The 23822-nt window shown below is 36.9% G+C and overlaps 1 protein-coding gene across 5 annotated transcripts in view; it reads left to right on the top strand.

Annotated features, from left to right (window-relative positions):
* Window positions 1-23822, top strand: part of LOC150081971 (CCR4-NOT transcription complex subunit 7-like) — a 180867-nt gene that overhangs the window by 130438 nt on the left and 26607 nt on the right. For all 5 annotated transcript variants that reach the window (XM_090379867.1, XM_090379865.1, XM_090379870.1 and 2 more), the window contains one exon: window positions 12468-12645. In XM_090379867.1, the coding sequence (XP_090235993.1) occupies window positions 12468-12645 (178 nt within the window). The remainder of the gene's footprint in view (window positions 1-12467; window positions 12646-23822) is intronic.

The following is a 23822-nucleotide window of genomic DNA, read 5'->3' as shown; positions in this document are numbered from 1 at the left end:
GGTCAGGGAATGATCACCGCATATTCCTGGAGCAATATGTCCTTAGTTGCTAATGCTCCTAAAAACCAAATAACAACATAACAAAAAACACATTATTTATAACTTCAAACTTATTCAGTATCTCAGAATGTACACAGTTCTTGAATGGCGAAGTGCTGTGCATTCGAGCATGTACCAGTGAAGTGGTCGCCTGATTGGTCCCTTAAAAGTTCGTTCTGGAAGGCAAATAGATGTATACTACTATGCAGTATGTACTCAGATTTAAGGATGCATTTAGGCTTGAATCGTCCTCTGAAAACACGCCATTTGGCAAAAATTAATTTTCACTCTTCTCCTGATGTGACGCCATCTATGGGCGCCATTTTGTCAGCTAGCCTCGAGTGTTGAAATAGCTTGACACGGAACTGATATGGTCTGTCAGTGGCACCCCTCTGATACCAGTGCTCTTGGCACCTGCCCCAGTGCCAAGGTGTTTCTACGCCACTATCTGGAATATAGTAGCAATATTTTATTAGTCATTCGCAAGTTAGGTAAAACTCGACTTATGAATCCTGGAACGTATCTCTTACGTATGTCGGGAACTTACTGTATTTTTGGATTATCCAGCAAATCGATTATCTGGGAATTTTTTTTTACCATCTATACCAGAAAATTGAGAGTCTACTGTACCAACAAATAAATAACTAAAACAAACCTTAATGAAATTACAAATTTTTATTTGTGCTCTTTGCAAAAAACGAATTAAAGAAACTGAATTGCACTAAAGTTTTAAATCCAAACTAAAAAATAAGACACCTAAGAGAGCAGAAAATTTGCATAAATCTGAGTTAATTTAATTTTCCTAGCAGCAGAGAGCTATAAAGGCATAACACGAACATCGCAAGCATATTCAGTAAGTTTACTGTAAGAATGTGTCTCACTCTGCCTGATCGCGCTTTAATTGTGAAGTTCTGCATTAATCGATGCAATGCAGCAGCCACTCTGTGTGAATTTAGACACTGTAAGAACTTATGTTAATGTCCTATATCAGCTGCAGCAGTTAGAAGGATGATTAACAAATTTGAGAAAGCAGAGGAAGTGGCGATGGCTATCGTCAACCAATTGATGGATACAGCTGCTGGAACAAGTAGCAGTGCATGGGGAGTAGCGAGGCAATTGGATGTCCCATATTCCACTGTGTGGAAAATTCTTTGGAAACTAATTCATTATTATCCATACAAGTTCAATCGCCAGCAGCAGCTGCAAAGAGATGATCCTGAAAAACAAAAGGCATTTGCTGTAATGTTTTTGGCCAGAATGGAAGTGGACGATGCCTGGCTATGGAACATTCTTTGGGGGAGATGAGGCCAGTCTTTATCTTGATGGGACTGTCAACACTCAAAACTGCAGAATATGGGCTTCAGAAACACCGCATGCTAGTCAGCAAATCCCATTGCACTCGCTGAAAATTACCATCTGGTGTGGTGTGACTTCAAATTTCATCCTAGGGTCATACTTTTTTTAGAGGAATTGCACACAGCAGGAGCAGCTACCTGTTCTGTTACAGCACAAAGGTATCATCACATGCTGAGCAGTTTCATTATTCCTCAACTGCCTCTCAAGAGGATGCCTGGATGAGACAATTTTTATGCAATATGGGGGCTCTTCCTCATATCGTACAACCAGTACAGCAGCTTCTCCAGCATCACTTTTCTGCATAAAGAGTCATTAGTCATTTGTTTCCCATTGCATGGCAACCACGTTCGCCTGACCTTACACCGTGTGATTTTTGGATGTGGGGTCACCTCAAGGCCAATGTCTATCGAGGAAGTGTCCCTAACCTGGCTGTATTAAAGGATAATGTAATGCAGTATGTATAGAACATTACTCCAAAGATGTTGCATTCTGCAGTCGAGCACACTGTGCATCGAATGCAATTTCTGGTCCAGTAAAATGGTAATTACGTTGAAAACCAACTCCACCATCAGTGACATCATCATCAACCATCGGGATTAAACTGTGAGTGAGTTTGGAGCTGTGAAACCATTTCCTCTGGCAGTTTAGTTCGGTTTCTTTGTTTTTTTGCAAAGAGCACAAATAGAAATTTGTAATTTCATTAAGGTTTGTCTTAGTTATTTATTTGTTGGTACTTTGTCGTGTCTTTCCTCTTGTACAGTGCCATATTGGCATTCCCTATTGGCAGATTTTGGAACTATTTTTTTTTTTTTCACAGGATCATTCTCCCTATGCCTTGAATAGTTTACTTACTAATTTTGGTGGCATTCCGCTTATTACTTAGAGCTACAGAGAGCTCTGACTAGAGATACTTTAATTATGGCCACCTTGTACATGAAAAACTCCTTGTTCCCATTCTTTGCTCTCTTAGCCAATGCTTTCTCATACTCAGCCATTGATTAGTTTGTGATACTAATTTCATTTGCACTATTTTCATTTCAATTATGTTGTTTCCTTTCTCTTAGTTTTATAAATGAAAGAAAACCTAAACACAATGTGCATTATTCTTATTATTGTTAGACAAGGCTTTTGTTTTTTCTTTTTACTGTTTTCTTTCATTTAATTTTATTTCATTTATTTTTGTTATTATTGTTATATATACCTAAAAGGGGGGTATAAAGTTTGGACACTTTCGGCAGACCTTGTTACTACATACTTGTAGTAACACAAAAACATGAAAATTTGGGTCCCATGAACAGACATATCTATGGTGATAATACTCATTGCACAGATAGTCTAGGAAGTCTTTCTTTCTTTTGATGCTCAAGATCTTGATGGGAGCTCACGAGGAGGTTCACTCTTTTATCAGTTTATTGTTTTATACACGAAACAAGAAATTAAAGTATCCTAATTATCTTTATTTTTATCTTGATTTATTTTAATTCTTTTTAACTCTTGAATATGACAGCAGTCAATAGGTATTTACCCTCACCTAGAAATATTTTAGTAGGGATTTGAAACTTTGATGGAAATTTCATCCTTATTTGTCTATTTTCTAGAGCTATACATTTTTCTCACCTGTAGATAAGCTCTTTCAGGTCTCTTGAGTGTAACTCCTCACTTTGAGAAGACATCCAGGCTTCACTTCATTAATTACCTAATCTCATGTCTAAGATATGCAGCCCCATAATGGTTTCTTCATTTTAGCAAAGAGGAAGAAGTCAGGAGAATAATGTGGGTACTGTAGATCTTTAAAGCCACTGATTGCAAAATCCACTATGAGAGCAGCCTTATGAGCAGAAGCATTGTCAGCTAGGCAGGCACCTTTGAATAGCTTCCCACATCCCTTCAACCTGATAGCCTGCCTCTCTCTCTCTCTCTCTCTCTCTCTCTCTCTCTCTCTCTCTCTCTCTCTCTCTCTCTCTCTCTCTCTCTCTCTCTCTCTCTCTCTCTCTCTCTCTCTCTCTCTCTCTCTCTCTCTCTCTCTCTCTCTCTCTCTCTCTCTCTCTCTGTAGTACTCCCCATTACTACAGTGCATTGGATTTAATATGTAAGGATGATTGATACCTTTAGAGTCCCAGAAGACTAACACTATGACCTTGTTGACAGAAATCGAACCTTTGCTTTTTTAGGAGATTGGTGAAGATGAGTATTTCCATTGCTTGCTTATCTGTTTTGTGATTGGGTCATAATGATGTACCCAGTATTCTTTCATTATCAAAATTTGGTGAAAAAAATTATTTATCAACATTCTCTCTACGAAACTCCAAAAATTTTGCAGGGCATTCTTTCCTGTGTCTTGTGGAGGTGTTGACAATCTTGGAATTCATTGGGCTGCCCTTAGACATGTGCAGGAACTCATGCATTATGGTACAGGTAGACCAATGGCTAATGTTCCCTTCATTTGCCATAACTTTATAGTTATATATCTGTCTTCAAGGAGTAGCTATTCCACTTTTGCCACGATGGTAGGGTCTGTGGCCGAGATGGGTCTTTCTTCTCTTGTGTCAACATGCACACTGCTTCTGCCACACCTGAACTGTCTTTTCTGATTTTTCAGTCTCATATGATGTGCATTTCTCCCCATATACAACTTTCATTTCCTCATGGATTTGTTTTGCTTTTTTCTTGAAATGAATAAATTTTATAACAGATCAGACCTCAATGTTCTTTATCATACTACCTCTCACTGTATTCATGGCTCCATTAACCGGTTTGGTAACTGATGGATCTAGAAAAACAAATAAATATACATTAACTTATGAGACTTACACACACACACACACACACACACACACACACACACATACACACACACAATATCAAATTCCTAACTCAGATATTTCTAGGTGAGAATGAATGCATTTCACAAAATTGATTACCACTTGTACATGGTTATAGTTAACTTTCCATATGTAACGGTGTGCAATTTTGCAATTATTACAAGACTAAAACTACAGTTCCTAAATACTGAGCCACATCACTGTAACAAGAAACCTATTAGTTTATTGAGCAGATTCAGTAGAGGAAGAAAACTGACCAGGGCTGGTCTCATAAAAAAAAAAATATATATATATTATATATATATATATTTATTATTTTTTTTTTTTTTTTTTTTTTTGCTGAAGCAAGAATATTTGCAAATTTTATGTTAAATCTTTCCTTGGATATTATCAGCATAAAAACGTGCAGTATTGTACAATAACAACAAGAGACCTTATCCTTGGACATCTGTACATCAAGTTATCATTACAATACCAGTCTCAGCATTAGAAGAAAGGGCTTTCATAGGCCAGTATCTCCAATGGCAAACAAATTGCTAAAAGTAGAACCTTCATTCAGCTTTCGTCAGCATAGAGCAATATCCTTAATAAATAAATAAAAAATCTTCAAGCCACTTTACACTAGATCTTGTTTTCTTAATGAGAGATGCTCTCTGTAGATTGCTGCATTTTACAAAATAAATTTACTTACCTTTATTTTCATACTTCATTTTATTATATATGAAGATTATGTGTAACAATGTACGTGAGTTATTTATTTATGAATTATATTGAACCTTTGCTAAGTGCAATTAGTAACACTTCCAAATGAACATCAAATGAATCTGACTAGCTTTTTTAGCAGGACGTTAACCACATTTACTTTCATTAATCTTCTCGTGTATAAATCAGACTTCATTTCAGGCTTAATTATAAACTTAACAGCCAAATTGTATACAGTGCTCTATTATACTCCATAGTGTTTTTCTTTCATATGTTGTTCTGAGCATTGAAACCAATGTAGCTAGTTTGATGGATAAAGAGACTGTTTCCTTTTCTCTCACCAAGTGGCATTTTACAGCATACATGACCTTCACATAAATGGACTATTTATACTTAATTTGTCACATCTAAGTACAAATAATGATCTTTATACTTAATTTGTCACATCTAAGTACAAATAATGATCTTTATTTAACATTAACATTTCTAACATAACAAAACAATGAAGTTTAACTAACAAAGTACATTGTTATGATCTCAACTTTGCTGATGTATTGTCATTTTATTCTTGTAATAATCATTATCTTAGCATGCCAAATATGTAAGAAACATAAAACTCAAGCTTAATATATCTGTGGAAGAAATTCCACACATGTATTAAGCTGTCATATTTTTAATTGTTACTTGTCCTTCAATGGTTATTTGTATGTTAACATTCAGTTTATATATGAACCTCTAGCCATGATTGTTCTGGCTGTAATGGATAAGGTTTTTTTTTTATTTTCTTCTGCATAATCTTTATATAAAAAAGAAACAAGTAGTAAAGGATTTAATAATAAATCGTAAATGCAGTTTTTTTTTATGTTCCCGCAACTTTTCCTTATTTGTTTTAGTGTAGATATTTAATCCTGGCATCCCTTGTTTGGGCTAAAATCAGTGTTCTTCTGCAAGGTTACGCTTTTTTTTTGTAACCCTCTGCTATAAGGTACTTGCACAGATTTTGCTGGGCTAAGTAGTAAAATTTTTCTCTCCAAATTTAACTGTAATACGTTAATTCAGTTTTTTTTTTTTGTTTGTTTTTTTTGATGAATGTTATTTTCTGTTATTGTATTAATATGTATCAACTGTGATTTCTATTAACACCTCACAGAAGGCATGAGCATTAGCAGTGGCAAATGATACAAGAAAGCAAACTAATACAGCATCAGCCAAAAAAAGAGGCACCTTCCCCCATCTCACCTATTCATTCCCTCCAATAGTTTCTCTAGTTCTTCCTTCAATTTATTTAAGCTATCAACTTCCACAACAACAGATTGAAGTTGTTCCCGCAATCAACCACCCGATGGCTAAAGGCAAAGTTCCGTACATGTACTCTGAAACTGTCCTTCCTCAATTTGAATTTGTGCCCCTTATGTGTGTGTGTGTGTGGTCTGAGCAAGGGGACGAATCACATCAGCATTGAGCTTGCTCAATCCATCACAGTCTTAAACACCTCAATCAGATCACCTCACAGGTGCCTGGTCTTTGGATGCTGCAATTTTCACGACTGAAGCCTTTCTTGATAAGAGCACCCCTTTGCTCCTCTCACCAAACTTGTTGCCCTTTCTCTGTACTCATTCCAGAAGCTCTACATCCTTCCTAAAATGAGGCCTACAGACCTGTATGCAGTACTCAAGATGTTGCCTGACCATTGCTTTATACAATGGGATAGTCACCTCCTTATCCCTGCTTGCAAAATTCCTATATATCATTGACAAAACCCCATGAACTATCCTGACAGCCTGTCTGCATTGCTTAGAGAACTTGATATCTGACTACACAATTACCCACCAGGTTTTTTCATTTTCCACTTCCCTGAGTGTAGTTGGTACACAATTGGTATATTACTCTGGAGTTACTGCTATCCTTATGCAGTACTTTGCATTTATCAATATTAAAGTTCAGTTGCCATTTCTCAGCTCATTTACCTAACGTTTCTAGATTTTTTTGCAGTAGCATGTTGTCATTACTGTCACTAACCACCCTGCCAACCTTTGTATCACCTGAAAACTTGGACATTAAGCTTAATATACTTTCATCAATATCATCGATAAATATAGAAAACAACGATGGGCCCAACACCGAACCTTGGGGGACTCCATTAATACCATTAGTCCACGAAGACCATGTCCATTGATTACCACTCTCTGCCTTCTGCCACTCAACCATCTTTATCCATAGCAGTAACTTGCCCTTAATGTTACAATGCTCCAATCTGTACAGCAGTCTCTTATGTGCAAGCATATCAAAGTATATGATATCAAAATTACTCTTTGCATCCAGTTCCTTTGTGATTACATCGTAGTAACCAATCAAATTGGTCAAACAAGATTTCCCCTTAAATCCATTTTGTGTTTGAAGTATAATTGCAACCTTGTCTAGATGATCTTGCATTACTTCTTTTAACAGTGACTTCATTATTTTCCCTGCAACAGAAGTTAAACTAACAGATCTGTAATTATTTGTGTCACTCTTTGATCCACCTTTATGAATTGAGGAAACATTTACACATCTCAATCTGTGGGGGGACCCAACTGCAATCCAAGGATGTTCTCATAATTATGGCTAAGGGTTTGCTTATTTCCTTTGGTGCCTCCCTTAATATAATTGGATAGATCCCATCCATCCCAGGTGCCACTCTTTTGAAAGAAACTATATAAGAGGAGAATAACAGAATGTATCTACTTCTAATTTATTTATGCACATCCTTTGGCTTTATTTAAATAGAGTTATTCCGTCTTGTAATCACTTTTGTTATTTATTATCCTTTGCACACTTACATTTGGTTGAAAGCATAATTATATTTCCATTATTTACTCTGTATTTCCATTATTAAACCACTGTACTGTATATCCTCAAATCAGTATCTCACACACACACACACACACACTCTCACACACACACACACACACACTCTCACACACACACACACACACACACACACACACACACACACACACACACACACACACACACACACACACACACACACACACACACACACACACACTCTCACACACACACACACACACACACACACACACACACTCTCACACACACACACACACACACACACACTCTCACACACACACACACACACACTCTCACACACACACACACACACACACACACACACACACACACACACACACACACACACACACACACACACACACACACACACAATGGTTCCAACTGTGAAGAATGTTGTAGATTAGAGAGACAACTAATAGCAACAGAGAAAGAATCAGTGGATCATTATATTCTTTTGAAGCTGCTTAAGATGTCACTTTAAAAGGAAAATGAATATAGTTTTCTGTTATGGACTTCAAACCTTTTGAAGTCTTGTAGGTAGTGTTTTCTAGTTTCACTCAAGAATAAATAAGTTTGTGCATGACTGTCCATGAACAAAAAGCAGGTTTTGAAGTATAAATACGTTGATATTTATCCCAAAAGTTTTTATTTAGAGATTTCAGCATTAAAAAAAAAAGAGAAATATAATGAAATATTACTGTTTTAAAACCAACAAATTTTTATGCTTGGTATTATAGAATGAATTTTAAACAAATAAGAGAGTCTACTTTTAATAAATTAAAACCGTTTGCATGGAATTTTCATTAAGAAGAGGCTGAAATTTAAGTTAACACTTGCAGTTGGTCAAAAAGGATTAAAAAAAAAAAAAAAGGATCTTGATGTTTCTGCATGAAAATAAATCTTACTTCATTTGCTGATGATGATGCTGATTTTATTTTTTTGTAAAAGAAATGCACCTCGCTAACTGCACGTTGTGACGTGCAGTTAGCGAGGCTTTGTTTTGCTGTACAATAAATGTCTGTTAGATATTAATGCATTCAGATTTATTGATGGCCACTTTCTTTGGAACTTTAACATAGTCATAAGGTATATTTCTCAGAATGTTTATAATTTGTCAGTTGAATTCATTGCATATATAAAGCCTTTTGGAACTAAATCTTGACAAATAATATTTGTCAAGATTTAGTTCCAAAATCCTTCTGTCTTCTATCAAGCCATTTACCCTTATAGTCACTTTGAAAATTTTTTAAGTGAGGAAATGGTATTTTCTGACCTGAATATTCTTGGGAACCTCGTTACAACCTCTGAAATGCCTTTTATCTTTTCTAATTTTTGCATGGTACATTCAAAAATTTCCTGGAATCACACGCTGGTAGTTAAATGGTTCATACTATGGCCATAAGGTTTTTTTTTTGGGCATTGATGTAGACCTTGGTGCACACGCATGCCAAGTGGGAACTGACTCAACCACTTCACTTGTGGTGTGTCACAGCTAATTGATTGCAGAATGTCGCAGTTCAAACAGCTAGCTAACATCAGGTTCTTTAAACTTAGGAAAAGTGCTACAGAGATGCTGCAAACATTACAGAAAGTTTATGAAGGTCATGCTTTGAAGAAAACATCAGTTTACAAGTGCTTTAATTGAATTAAAAATGGACAGGAAACACTGGAAGATGAATCTTGCAGTGGATGCCCTTTGACATCACAAGATGACGAAAATGTCATGAAAGTGAAAGAACTCTTGCAAAATGATAGGCAAATAAATGTACTATTGTTGAGATTGTTCATGAAGTTGAACTATCTGTACACTCGGTACACACAATCCTGGCACAAGGTTAGGAATGCATCGCATGTGTGCAAAGTTTGTTCCACGCTTGCTGTTGGGTGATCAAATGGACTGCAGGCAATTTTTATTCAAAAAATCTAGACAGTATCTAAGCTTCCTAAGAAAAATTGTCACTGAGGATGAGAGTTGATTGTTTGATTATGAACCTGAGACCAAGTTGGAATCGTTCGAATGGCACACAGCAACTCCACGGCCCAAGAAGTCTCATGCAATAAAATCCAATGTCAAAGTCATGCTGATCATTTTTTTGACAATGAGAGAATAGTGAGTCACGAATTTGTGACTATTGGAGAAGTATTGCTGCTGCTTACTACAGTGAGGTTTTGACACATTTGTCTGAGAATGTGAGGTGAATATGACTTATAAAATGGAAAGATGGCTGGATCCTGCACCATGACAATGCACCTAGTTGCATGGCAACTGCAGTTTGGCAGTTCTTGACTGCAAAAATAATCACAGTCATGCAGCAGCCTCTCTACTCCCTCAACCTTGCACTGTCTGACTTTTGCCTGTTCCCTAAATTGAAAATGAGGCTTTGAGGCAATTTCAATACAGTGGAGACATGAAAGAAATAACTGAAGCAGCTGTACATGCTCTAAAAAACACAATTTTAAAAATTGTTTCAAAGCTTGGAAAGGCCGATGGAGTATATGTGTGTGCAGAAGGAAGATACATCGAAGGTGATTGGTTAGTAAGTCCGTCTGTTCACTCAATAAACTTTTATAGTAAAATTCCAGGAACATTTTGGATGTACCTTGTATTTAATGCAAAACTGTAAATACTTTTCGCTTATTTAAACATGATAAGAGGATGCAATCAAATTTTGGTAAACAACTTGACAGAAGACAGATAGCTCATTAGAAAATTATCATTTTCCAAGTTTAGTTCAAAGGTTTTACATATTCAAAACATTCAACTAACAAATTAGAAACATGCCGAGAAATATATCTTATGATTATGTTAACTCTAAACAAAGTGGCCACCAATAAATCCAGTGCATTAATATCTAACAGACATTTATAATACAATAATAGAAAGCCGTTTGCTGCAGAACACTCTTACTAATCCCTTCCATAAACTTAATTTTAACTTGATTGTTTTTCAGAAGTTTATAGTCATGCCCATAGATAATTATTCTCTTTGATGTTGTACCGTAGCTGGGTGGGCAGGAGCAGCAGTGTGTAACACACGCTTCTTGATTAGACTGGGGTTCGAGCCTGTGACCACCAAATACGGAGGATGCGGAAAGGTCAGGGTATGACCACCGCATATCCCCGGAGCAATATGGCCTTAGTTGCTAATGCTCTTAAAAACCAAATAACAAACAACAAACATGTAAAAATATGGTAAGTGAGCAAAAGGTTAAGCATAGAACTCATTCCTCTCCTCCAAAACCACAAAATACTTAATAAAGTTAAATGTATACAACACTGACAAAGATAATATATTGGTGCAGTTAATATTTTGGTTCACTCATCTGGAACTTGCCCTTCAGTAAATGACATCAGTTTACTGGGTAATGTGGTATAACTAATGTGACATCCATTTCTTTACAGCTTTCAGCATTTCAGGTCTAATTTCATCTACACCTGACTCTTTTTCCATGCTTTGTTTTTCATATTTCTTCCTACCCAAATAATAGAGATCATATGAAAAAGAGTGTATAAGGGAAATTTTGGATACAATATAAAATGTGTGAAGTCTTTAGCTCCTTTTGTAACAAATCATCAAAGTACTCCATACTTCTAAAATATTATTCTCTTTTATGTTGACTCTTGTTTTCCGTCTTCCTGATACTTTTTGTCCATTTTTTTACACATATTTTAATCCTCTTTCACTTTTGTTTATAATGCACTAGAGGTTTATTATACTTATTTACAAAAAAATGTCTTTTTTTTTTTTTTCTTTTCTTTTCTGAAACTGCCTCTTTAACTTCTTGAGTCCACCATGGCATGCTGAATTTATCTTCAGACCTCCATATAACTTTATCATTCTAGCCATATGAGCATCAATTTTTGATACTCATATGATCATCAATTTTTAGCACTAATCAGCATTTTAATTTGCTTAATATAACATAGTCACTTCCAATATCAAACCTTCTAGAATGTGTGTGCGTGCGTGTGTGTGTGTGTGTGTAGCTTTCAGCTGGGCTAATATGCACAGATATATTTGATAATGCTTCCTATACAATTAAACACTCTTCCAAATTAGACTTAAAGCTATTACTACCTTCTAGAATAAATTGATCTGTATTTATATTGCTTTGCTGTAGCTCACTTGTATTCATCCTCTTGATTTCTGTGATACCTGCTATTCTGATATATCAACTTAGTTCTGCTAATTATACTTTTTGTTGTATAAACGTCTGACGATCAAAGTACACACTTTGGGGATGGGGAGAGAACTTTCTTCCCCTACAAGATAGAAGGATTGCTCCATTCCACTTCACAGTTACAACAAACAATTTTAAAAGCAAATAATAATCATTTACAAATAAGTATATCACACAAAACCGTACTAGCAGCTTTTGAAGTTCCCATTAATAAATAAACATAACACATAAAAATATTTGAAATATGAAAAGAAAGAAAGAAACCTTGGCTAAAATCCAGAAGGAAGATAAGAAAACTTGCTTGGGATAAAACATGAAAATCAGAAATCTGCCAAAAACAGAAAAGTTTGGTGAGTTAAAAATGGGGTGGTGGGGGGGGGGGATTGATGAACACATTTGCATTCATCAACATTTTTGCATTACTTAGTGTAAATATAACATCCTTTTCTTCATTTACTTCATGTTTTTGCATTTAATGACCAATGTTTATAATTTATATTTATACTGTTTTCAGTGGCTATGACTTTGGTTATTTGTTAAAACTGTTAACTGACCAGAATTTACCACCAGAAGAATCAGATTTCTTTGAACTTTTACGGATATATTTCCCAACTATCTATGATGTAAAGTATCTGATGAAAAGCTGTAAAAATCTTAAAGGAGGGCTACAAGAAGTAGCCGAACAGCTAGAGGTATGTATTATACTCGTGTCAAATACTACTAAAGACCATTCAATTAAAACATATTTTAAGGCTTTAAAATTAATTTATATTTGAAAAATTTAAGGTAGTTGCCTCTAGAATTGAGCATGCACCATGTTGCTTCAATAATTTGTATATTCTTTCTTTCTTTCTTTAGAAAGCTGTTTTGGATGCTGTACTGACTTTTTGTTCCAAACTGAATTTACAGTTGTGTCCCCATATCTGCTGATTCAATTACCTGCAGTTAACCACGGAAAAACAAACGAAAAAACTTAACATTTACTACTCACGTGTCCAATACGATGGTTCCCTTTATTTTTTATGATGTCAATTTTAAATTGAATAGCTCCGTTTTATTTTTTACAATGTCGCATATGGTTTTGTCACCAACATTATAATAGTTCTTTAGATATTTAACGGATGCACCGTTTTCAAACTTTTGAATAATTTCAAGTTTTTGTTTAATTTGAAAGCACAGCTCTTGCACTTGCCCATCATTTTCGCAAAAAAAAAAAAAAAAAAAAATGAAATAAAATAAATAGTTACTATAAAAAAACAATTTCGACATCCCTGACATAAATAACGAAACAAAATTTGTCCTTTTGCAGTGCAACGGAACACAACAATTGACGTGACATACTAAATCAAACCAAACATTTGGTCTCTTTTTTTTTTTTTTTTTTGTTTTGAGCGGTAGGTGTAGAAGACAGTGGGGATAGTGTACATTATAGGTACACTAATCTCCCAATGACGATTTATATGGCAGTTCTTGTTGTTTATTTATGACTAGCAAAATATCTGTTTATACCTCTTCTAGTTATTGCTTGAATTTTATGATTTCTAGTTTTTTTTTTTTTTTTTTTTTTTTTTAAATTTGGAGTCTTGAAGTATCCCGGTAAATCGAGAGTCTGCTGTACTTTACCAACATTAAATATGATAATAATAATGTCTTACTGTGTGCTTAATATATCAATTAAACTTTATTATACATATGTATGTTCAAGAAAATCACGTTATATATGGGGTCAGCAGGTGTTCGCTTATATCTGCAGTTTCAGCCATCCACGGTAGGTCTTGGAACATATTGGTACTCCCCACAGATACAGCGGTCTTACTGTATTGCCTTTTAAGCTTTTTTTCAACAGACCAGAAACATGAAGCCACATTGTTCACAAATTTATGATGTATAAAGTCTGGTCTGCTTCTTAGTGCATCTTTTAAATAAAGGCCTAGATCAGTTTAGCAGCATATGGGCATTTCTGATCATGAATCAGGGTGATTCCATTTGTGGTTGAAGAAAATACTTTTCCTTCAGAAGTCTGGCATCGCATTTTTTGCTCTTGAAGACTGAGGATGCTCAGTCCAACGTTCTGTTGTGAATTTCTTGTGGGTTTTGGCTTTCATCAGTTCAATTTTGAACTGGTGAAAGCAGCTACTGTACTCTTCTCTGTACTCTCTGTCAATTTGTATGTTTGATATCTATAAACAAAAATTTATTGTCATAATTAGATATACTCACAAATTTAAGAATTTTTCCGTTTTTTTAATTTCTTAATATTAATACTGACTACTTAAAAAAAATCTCTTTAATTTACACTGGTCTCATCCCCCTCGTTTATTGTTATTATTAGTATTATGTAGGGGTCTGAAAATGTAGGGGTCTGAAAGGTTGCAGTCTTCCCTCATTTTTTCTTTCCCAGTGCTTTTTTCTCAGGGAAACTGACAACATTGCACAGTCCACCAATTTCAACTGGATGCACTGCCTTAGATTTTGTTTCTTAACTTACAGCATAACCCCTCCTCCCTTCCTATCCTATCTGTCCTTTCTGTACACATTGTGCTCCTCAGTTTCCAATTCTATATTCCTCATATCTTTGTGACACCAACGTGTCTGATACCCCAACAATATCCACCTTTGATGGCTTGACCAGCACTTCAAATTCATCAAATTTATTTACTATGCTCCTAGCATTGGTGAACATTATTATGATTATTATTAGCCATATGGTGCAAGGAAACCTGAGGCTTATGCTGCACCAAAAAAAAAAAAAAAAAAAAATTTGAGTTACCCTGAGAGAGAAATAGAAGGGGAATCACCAAGAAAGAGAAGAATGATGATATCCAACTCAGGACCCTGGGTGTGCCAAGCCCATACTCACTAGATGTGAGCCTTTGGGGTAAAGTGCAAGTATGCATGCACCTGTTCTTACTCTTAGTTATCCATATCACAGCCCATGTATTTACTTGTTTCATGATGACTCCCAGCAGTTCTTGAAATTCCGAGCAATTTGCTGTCCAGGCTGCTACTCATTCCAGTAGAACCAATGCAAGAATCACTTCCACTTCTGCCACTGTTAATCTTAATCTGTGAATCCCCCACCAAGCTAGCAGTTTCTGACCCATGTAATATTGTCTCGATAGCATCAGCAAATATTCTTGCACCCTTTCTGTTTAAGTGTATCCCATCCCTGTAGAAACAATATTTCCTGTTAACAAGCACAGACCACACTGTCATGAAAAAATATTGATAGTAAAATTCACTTTACTGCTGCACACTTTCCTCCAATTGATAACACTGCCTGGAATTGTAACATTGATGCACTGTCTGGAATCAAACTGTTTACACATGCACTTCCTGTTTCATGCAGTGAGCTCTACTGTTAGTGAAGCAATCTCCTTGAATCAAAGTGTAGATTGAAGGGTGTATGGTTTTTTAATTTGCATTTGCTTTCTGACAGGTCTAAATTTTTAATTTTCAAGAATTCATTAAAAATATTTATATTTAATATAGAACATGAATTTTTCACAGTTGTGTCTAGAAAGGATTGAAATTATAGGTGGCATCAGAAAATGAACAATTTTGAATTATTTTTGTTGATTTTTCAAATTTTCCTGAGACTAATACAGAGTTAAATCTGTGGTGATGGGGGACAGTGTAGTATAATTCATTTTGAGTTGGCAGCATTATAATCCCTTGTGATACAGGCTGTATTGCCTATATTTAATAATGAAGTTGTTGAAAACTGTTGTAATTAACATAGAAATAACTGTCTTTAAATGGAATGATTGAATAACTGAAAGGAACAGTGCTGGGCTGTCAACATTAGGATTGTTGGCAGTGGCAGGGGTCACAGATTGTTTTGGTTTTCTGGAAGGTATATCAAGGGCAAGAGTAAGGGGAGTTGTTAGCTTTGATCCTTAGTGATACTATGGTGATTTTAGAACAGAAATTTTCTTTGTAAATGCTTCAAGTGTCATTGAAGTGAAAACTACATAGGTTAGTGAGGTAATTTTCCTTGGTGATTTTAATGTTCACAATTCCAGCTGGCTTCCGTTTCCTAGTCACACAGACCCAGCAGGTCGAGATGCTGAGGCTTTTGCAATTACTAATGACCCAGCACAGATTGTTCATTTACCTACAAGAATACCGGACAATCCTAATCATACAGCCAATACGTTTGATCTTTTTCTCACAAACAACCCTTCTAAATACACGGTAGAAGTGAGAGGTCCTCTAGGCACTTCAGATCACAACTTGGTGATTGTCTCTTCTCCAATGGAACCTTTATCTCATGGCTATTCCCAACCTCGAGTTGTTTGGTGTTACAAGAATGCAAAATGGGATGACCTGCGAGATTGCTTTTCATCTTTGCCTTGGTCGGATTACTGTTTCAAAACTTCTGATGTCAACGTTTGCTCAGATTGTGTCAGTGAAATTATTCTTGCAGGAATGGAATCCTTTATCCCACACTCCACTTTAAAATCTCGTCCTTTATCTAAACCTTGGTTTTCCAATAAATGTGCTAAGGCTCTTCAAGAGAAGAACGTTGCATATTGTAATTGGCTTGTTTCCAAATCTTCAGATTCATTTTCTGCCTACACCAAAGCTCGCAACAATTGTAAAGCAGTTATTAATCAGCCCAAACTAGAGTTGAACAGGCTAAGAGTAGAAAACTTGCTTCTTGCCCTAATGGTAGGCAAGCATTCTGGTCTCTTGCCAAAGCTATTGGCCGCAACTTTTGCCCACCTCTGCTCCCAACTCTGTCAAAACCAGATGGTTCTGTTGTCACTTCAGCCAAGGATAAAGCTGACCTGCTAGCATCCCATTTTTCTTCCAACTCGTGTATTAATGATCTTGGTAAAACACCTCCCACCATTCCCAACACGCTCCATTCAATGCCTCCTGTGGTCTTCTGTCAAAAGAATGTCAGGAGGATTTTGACGAATCTTGATTCTAAGAAAGCTCCAGGTCCTGATGGTATTTCTCCACTTGTTCTTAAAACCTGTGCTCCTGAACTTACTCCTATTCTTTGCCGCCTTTTTTCACTTTCTTATTCCAAAGGTGTTTTTCCTTCTGCTTGGAAATTTGCTCATATCCAGCCAGTTCCTAAAAAGGGTGACAAATCCCTCCCATCCAATTATCGTCCCATTGCAATTACTTCTACTCTTTCTAAAGTAATGGAGAAATCAATTAACTGCCAACTCTTAAACTACCTAGAAACCTTCCGTCTGATCAACGGGGCCCCAAGTGCCAAGCGATTCTGTGATCAAGTGAATTTTTTGCTCTGAATTAGCGCTCTTTCTTGAAGTAGAAATCGTTTCCTTATTTAAAGCATTTATTAACACACAATTAAATAATCCATAGTAAAGAAAGCAACTTTACTAGAATAAGAAGGAAAGCAACCTTCTCTTTCCCTTTTATTTTCTGTTATATCTTAATTACTAACCTAGTGCTTGGTCACAGGGCGGCACTGCTCCTGCCTCCACGTGGCGGGGCCGGTAACCTGGAAGGGACAAGCTCTCCCTTTCAGGGCGAAATGGAGCGAACTGACTCCAATACCCAGGAATCCACTGGGTCAACAGACCCGAAGAGAACAGATCCAAGATATGAGAAATCTAGTTCTTTCGGAGACACCTCTAAGACAATCAGAAAAGGCGATAGAAATGAATCTGTCTCCACAAAGAGATTAAAAACTGACTCTCAAGTTTTAATTTCTCCAACATATATTATTGTACACTCAAATACTGAGAAAGCGGTAGGACAATTGTCACCCTTTCTCATACAAAAGACTCTTGAGAGTTATGTTGGCACACCAAAACAAGTTAAAAGACTAAAATCAGGCGACATTTTGGTAGAAACGGCCAATGCTAAACACTCAGAAAAATTATTACAAATGACAACCTTTGCAGGAATACCAGTAATAGTATCCCCGCACAATACATTAAATACTTCAAAAGGTGTCATTACGGAATGGGACCTTCTAAATGTGCCCGAAGAGGAAATTCAAATGGAACTTCAGGAACAAGGAGTCATCAGTGTTAAAAGAATTACAATTAAAAAAGAAGGGATAATCACCCCCACCAGGAATCTGATACTCACTTTCAACACGCCCAAATCACCCAGATCAGTGAAAGCTGGATACCTACACTGCAATATAAGACCATACATCCCGAATCCTCTCCGTTGTTTCAACTGTCAGAAGTTTGGTCACTCACAGACAGTATGTAGAGGAAAATTAACATGTGGAAACTGTGGTTCGCAAGAACATGCCACTTCTACTTGCACAGCTGGATCCCATAAATGTGTAAATTGTAAAGGAGATCATACTGCATATTCAAGGGAGTGTGAAATTTGGAAGAAGGAAAAAATGATACAAAAATACAAAGCAGAAAATGGAGTTTCATATCAGGAAGCTAAAAAGGCAATTACAGTAAATATCGCAAACAAACCTTCTTATGCGCAGATTACCACAATCAAAAAGGCTCCGGAAATTAAACTACCCAATTCAAAATGTTGCGGCACGCAAACGGATGTTACAATCCCCCCAGGAGAATCCATCTCAGAATGGGTTCGTGAGTTTTACAAACCATCTCCTTCACAAAAACAAGAAAAGATAATCAATACTCCTTTATCTTTCCCACCAGATAATTCAGAAAATGTAAGAAGAAAAGCAAACAAAGAAAAGATAGGTAGTACAGGAAAAAAGACTGCAGAACAAATGGACACGGATGCAAGAAACCAAGTAGAGGAACCAATTCTCGAAATCTTTACTGAAGAAGAAATGGATATGGGTAGACCCTATTTTTCAAAAAAAGACAAAACCAAGGTAGACAAAAATAAATCAGCCCCAAGGAAGCAATCCAGGGAACATCTAACCCCAAATGACAGACACGATTATCCAATGGAACTGTCGAGGTTTTCGCTCAAACACTAATGATGTTATAGATCTCATCACCCAGTACCACCCACTAAGTATCTGCCTACAAGAAACCTATTTAAAACCACAGGACAATAGTATAATCAAAAATTATATCACATATAGAAAGGATCGCATAACGAATGGAACAGCGAGAGGAGGAGTTGCAATACTAGTTAACAGACATGTCCCCTCCCAAACAATACCATTGAACACACCATTAGAAGCAGTTGCAGCCCATCTAGCGATAGGCTTCAATATTACCATAGCCTCAGTATATCTACCCCCTAATCAAGAATTCCGATTTAAAGATTTCGAAGAGCTGATCACTCAACTACCACCTCCATTCTGCATCTTAGGTGACCTAAATGGACATCACCCACTATGGGGCGATCACAAAATAGACCAGAAGGGTAAGCAAATAGAAAAATTAATTGTCGAGAACAACCTAATGATTTTAAATGACGGCACACACACGTATTTCCACCTTCCATCAAAAAGCAGTTCTGCAATAGACTTATCAATCTGTTCCCCAACACTGTTCCCTATGACTAAATGGAGCGTGCACGAGACTCCATTGAGCAGTGACCACTACCCCATTATTTTGAAAATCATGGAAAAAACGCCATGCCAAGCCAGTAGGCACCCCAGATGGAAAATATATGATGCAGATTGGGAAACATTCAGGATACTAGCCAAGCTAGACCGCAACATTATTAAAAGAGAATCAGTACAAACATCAGTAGCCTATGTTACTGATAGTATGCTTCAAGCTGCGGAAAAGACAATACCTAAAACATCTTCTAACATCAGAATATATCCAAAACCATGGTGGAACAAAGAGTGCCAGGAAGCTAAAAAAGAAAGAAATAGAGCCTGGAACCTTTTTCGCAAAAATCCAACAACAGAAAATCTGATACAATTCAAGAGAACCAGAGGCAAGGTCAGGAAAGTGCAAAAAACAAGCAAAAAAGCTGCCTGGATGAAATTTGCATCCACTATAACTATTTCCACACCAACTACACTTATCTGGAAAAAGATCAGAAGGATGATCAACAATTCTCAATTAAACCACTCTCCATTGCTAAATTGGAAGGGACAGTTGGTTACAAACACCTTAGATATAGTCAACGTGCTTGCTGAAAATTTTTCAAATACATCTGCTAATTGTACATACCCCACAGCTTTTAAAACGTACAAGAAAGAGGCCGAAAAAATAAAATTAAACTTTTCTACCAATCAGTGTGAACAATACAACTTGCCACTCACGGCAGCAGAACTAAAACAAACTCTGCTACAGGTGAAACACAGCGCAGTCGGTCCTGATGAAATCCATTATGCAATGGTACAACAATTAGATGAACAGTCCCAATTAGCCCTATTAGATCTATACAACAAAATATACCTTGAAAATTCTTTCCCAAACAAATGGCACCACTCAATAATACTAGCTTTCCCAAAACAGGGAAAAGATCTCTCAGACCCACAGAACTACCGTCCCATAGCTTTGACCAGCTGCTTAGGCAAGATCTTAGAGAAAATGGTCAACAATAGACTAACATGGTATCTAGAAAATAATAATCTTCTCAACCCAGAACAATTTGGCTTTAGAAAAAATCGCTGTACCTTGGATGCACTTATACAACTGGAAAATCAAGTAAGAAATGCTTTTCTCAGGAAACAACACCAAGTCATGGTTAATTTTGATATCCAAAAGGCATATGATACCACGTGGCGATATGGTATACTTAAAAGGTTACATCAACTTGGCCTTAGAGGACATCTACCCCTCTACATATACAATTTCCTTAAGAATCGGACCTTCCAAGTTCGAATGAACAATACACTTTCCAATGTATTTTATCAAGAAGAAGGAGTCCCTCAAGGATCTGTACTTAGTGCCACACTTTTTGCAATCCACTTCAGCACAATAATAGAACAAATCCCAAACAATATCTTTACAACAGTTTATGCTGATGATTTCCGCATTTCTTATCAAGCGCAGCATATGAGAACAATAGAACGGCAATTGCAAGTAGCCATTAACAGAGTCATAAAATGGACAGAAAGAAATGGATACAGAATATCGGTTCAAAAGACTGCATGTATACATTTCTGCAGAAAAAGGAATCTCCATCCTGACCCAGAACTCAAGCTGAAAGAACAGATCATCCCAGTTAAAAATAGGGTCCGTTTCTTAGGATTAGTTTTTGACAAAAAACTGACTTTCCTAGAACATATCAGTCACATAAGAGTCCACTGTTTGAAGAAAATGAACATCTTGAAGGTCCTATCCGCTATATCCTGGGGAGCAGACAGGACAATCCTACTACGTTTATATCGCCTTCTCATTCGGTCTAAGCTAGACTATGGTGCCCCGGTCTATGACTCGGCAAGACCTAGTGCTCTGAGATGGCTCGACCCGGTACATCACTGCGCACTACGTTTAGCCCTTGGAGCTTTCCGCACCTCACCTGTGCAGAGCCTGTACGCCGAAGCTCAAGAACCTCCTCTGCAAATCAGAAGACAAAATCAATTACTCTCTTACGCAGCTAAAATAAAATCCTTACCAGACCACCCTCTACAGAAAACGCTTTTTACTTCTGAATGGGAACAACATTATCAGCAACAACAAAGAATCAATAAACCTGCGAATGTGAGATTAAAAAACCTTCTTCTCAGTAGAGAGCTTAACCTGGATAACATAATTCTACTGACGAAGCAGTCTACCCCACCATGGATAATCCGACAACCTTTATGCGACTTTTCCTTCCACACTTGGGGAAAACAAACCCTTTCTCATATAAACCATCAACAGCTGCACGCTGCTTATAAGGCACAGTTTTCAGATCATTGCTTTCTATATACAGATGGATCCAAAACTGATTCTCATGTGGGAGCGGCAGTTTACTTTTCTGACATCACATTGGCTCAAAAACTCCCAAAAGACTGTAGCATCTGTACTGCAGAACTGCAAGCCATTATGCTAGCATTAAACGAAATCGACCATTCAAGTTTTCAAAACAGCATAATTTTTACTGACTCCCGTAGTTCCATGATGGCAATACAAAATATCAGTTCTAACAAACACCCACTACAACAGCAGATCCAATACAAAATATCAAAACTCCTTGAACAACATCGTAACATTAGATTTTGCTGGATCCCAAGCCATGTCGGAATACATGGCAACGAACAAGCAGACAGAGCTGCTAAAGAAACCAAGAACACTATTTCTGCATCAGAATATATCTCTTACTCTGACTACAAACACGTTATTGATCGCAGTGGGAAACATCACTGGCAGCAGCAATGGCAAGTACTTACCACTAACAAATTGCATCAGATTAAATTATTACTCCAGCCATGGAAATCCAGCATTCAGAAAAATAGGCGCGATGAAGTGATACTTGCTAGGTTAAGGATAGGACACACGTATTTCAGTCACTCTTATCTTTTGCGAGGAGAAGATCCCCCCCTATGCCCTATCTGTCACACACAACAAACAGTAGAACACGTACTGATTACTTGTCCAGCTTTTGCAGATGATCGCCGAAACTCCTTCAAAGAGCTAAACAAAATCACCCTCTCACTCTCAAAACCATACTGGAAGATAGAAAAAATATAGCAGATGTTTTTCAGTTCCTCAAGAAAATAAATTACTATAATCAAATATAAAACTAAGTATTATCTATTACTCTTGGAAATTATTAGCAGCAATATACCAATTAGAACAAAACCGATAAATTAAATCTTACAGGCGCATTTTAGCCACAGTAGCTCTTGCGCCAAGAACTCTTAAATCAAATCAAATCAAATCTGATCAACAGTCGCCAGTATGGATTCCATCAGTGTCAATCCGCTGGTGATATTCTGGCTTATGTTACCCATTTATGGACTAATTCAATGGAAAGGTTCTGTGAAACACAAGTAGTTGCTCTTGACATCTCAAAGGCTTTTGATCGTGTTTGGCATAAAGGTCTTCTAAACAAGCTTCCATCTTATGGTTTGCCAACTGTTTTTAGTAATTGGTTATCCAGTTTTCTCTCTGATCGCTCACTGAGGGTGATGGCAGATGGCTCTCTGTGTTCTAACTTCTCCACTAATGCCGGTGTCCCCCAACGTTCAGTTCTTTCCCCCACTAATTTTTCTCTTGTATATTAATGACCTTCTTCCATTGACTGGAAATCCTATCCATAGTTTTGCCAATGATAGTACATTGCATTCCACTTTCCATTTTGAGAAACCTTGTCCTGCTCAATTAGCTTCAGCTTCTCGAAAATCTGCTACCAATTCCTTAAATGCCGATCTTCAGGTAATTCTCCAGTGGGGCAAAGACAACTTAGTTGATTTCAACCCTTCTAAAACTCAGTCTTGTCTTATATCTCGCAAAAAGGATTCTTCTGCTCCTATGCTTATCTTTAGTGACACTCCGATTTCTAGGCAAAATGATATATCTCTTTTGGGGATTACCCTGACTTCTAATCTCTCTTGGCACAAGCACATTACAAATATTGCTTCCTCTGCACCTAAAAAACTTGGTTTTCTCTTTCACTCTCGGCATTACTTTTCTTCCAAACAGCTGCTCACTCTGTATAAATCGCAAATCCACTCTGCCATGGAATATTGTTCCCACATCTGGGGTGGTGCCCCCAAAACCTCTCTCAGGCTTCTTGATTCCATTCAGAAGAGGGCAGTTAGGTTAATTAATGATTCATCTCTAACAGAGTCTCTCCACTCGCTTTTTCATATACATACTGTTTCTGCTGCATGCCTTTTCTATAGATACTTCCATGAGCACTGTTCTTCTGAATTGGCTTCTATAATTCCCGCTCTCTCTCTTTCAAAACAGTCCAAACACTTGCCGCCACCAGCCAACATCCATTTACTGTCCAACTTCAAACTCACAGAACCAACTTTTCATCTTCCTCGTTTATTCATTCAACTGCTGTTTTCTGGAACAACCTTCCT

Source organism: Mastigoproctus giganteus, chromosome 8, assembly GCF_048544385.1.
Source record: "Mastigoproctus giganteus isolate SK-2022 chromosome 8, ASM4854438v1, whole genome shotgun sequence".
Classification (NCBI taxonomy): Eukaryota; Metazoa; Arthropoda; class Arachnida; order Uropygi; family Thelyphonidae; genus Mastigoproctus; species Mastigoproctus giganteus.
Note: the sequence above shows the minus strand (reverse complement) of the source record. Positions and strands in the feature narration are given on the sequence as shown.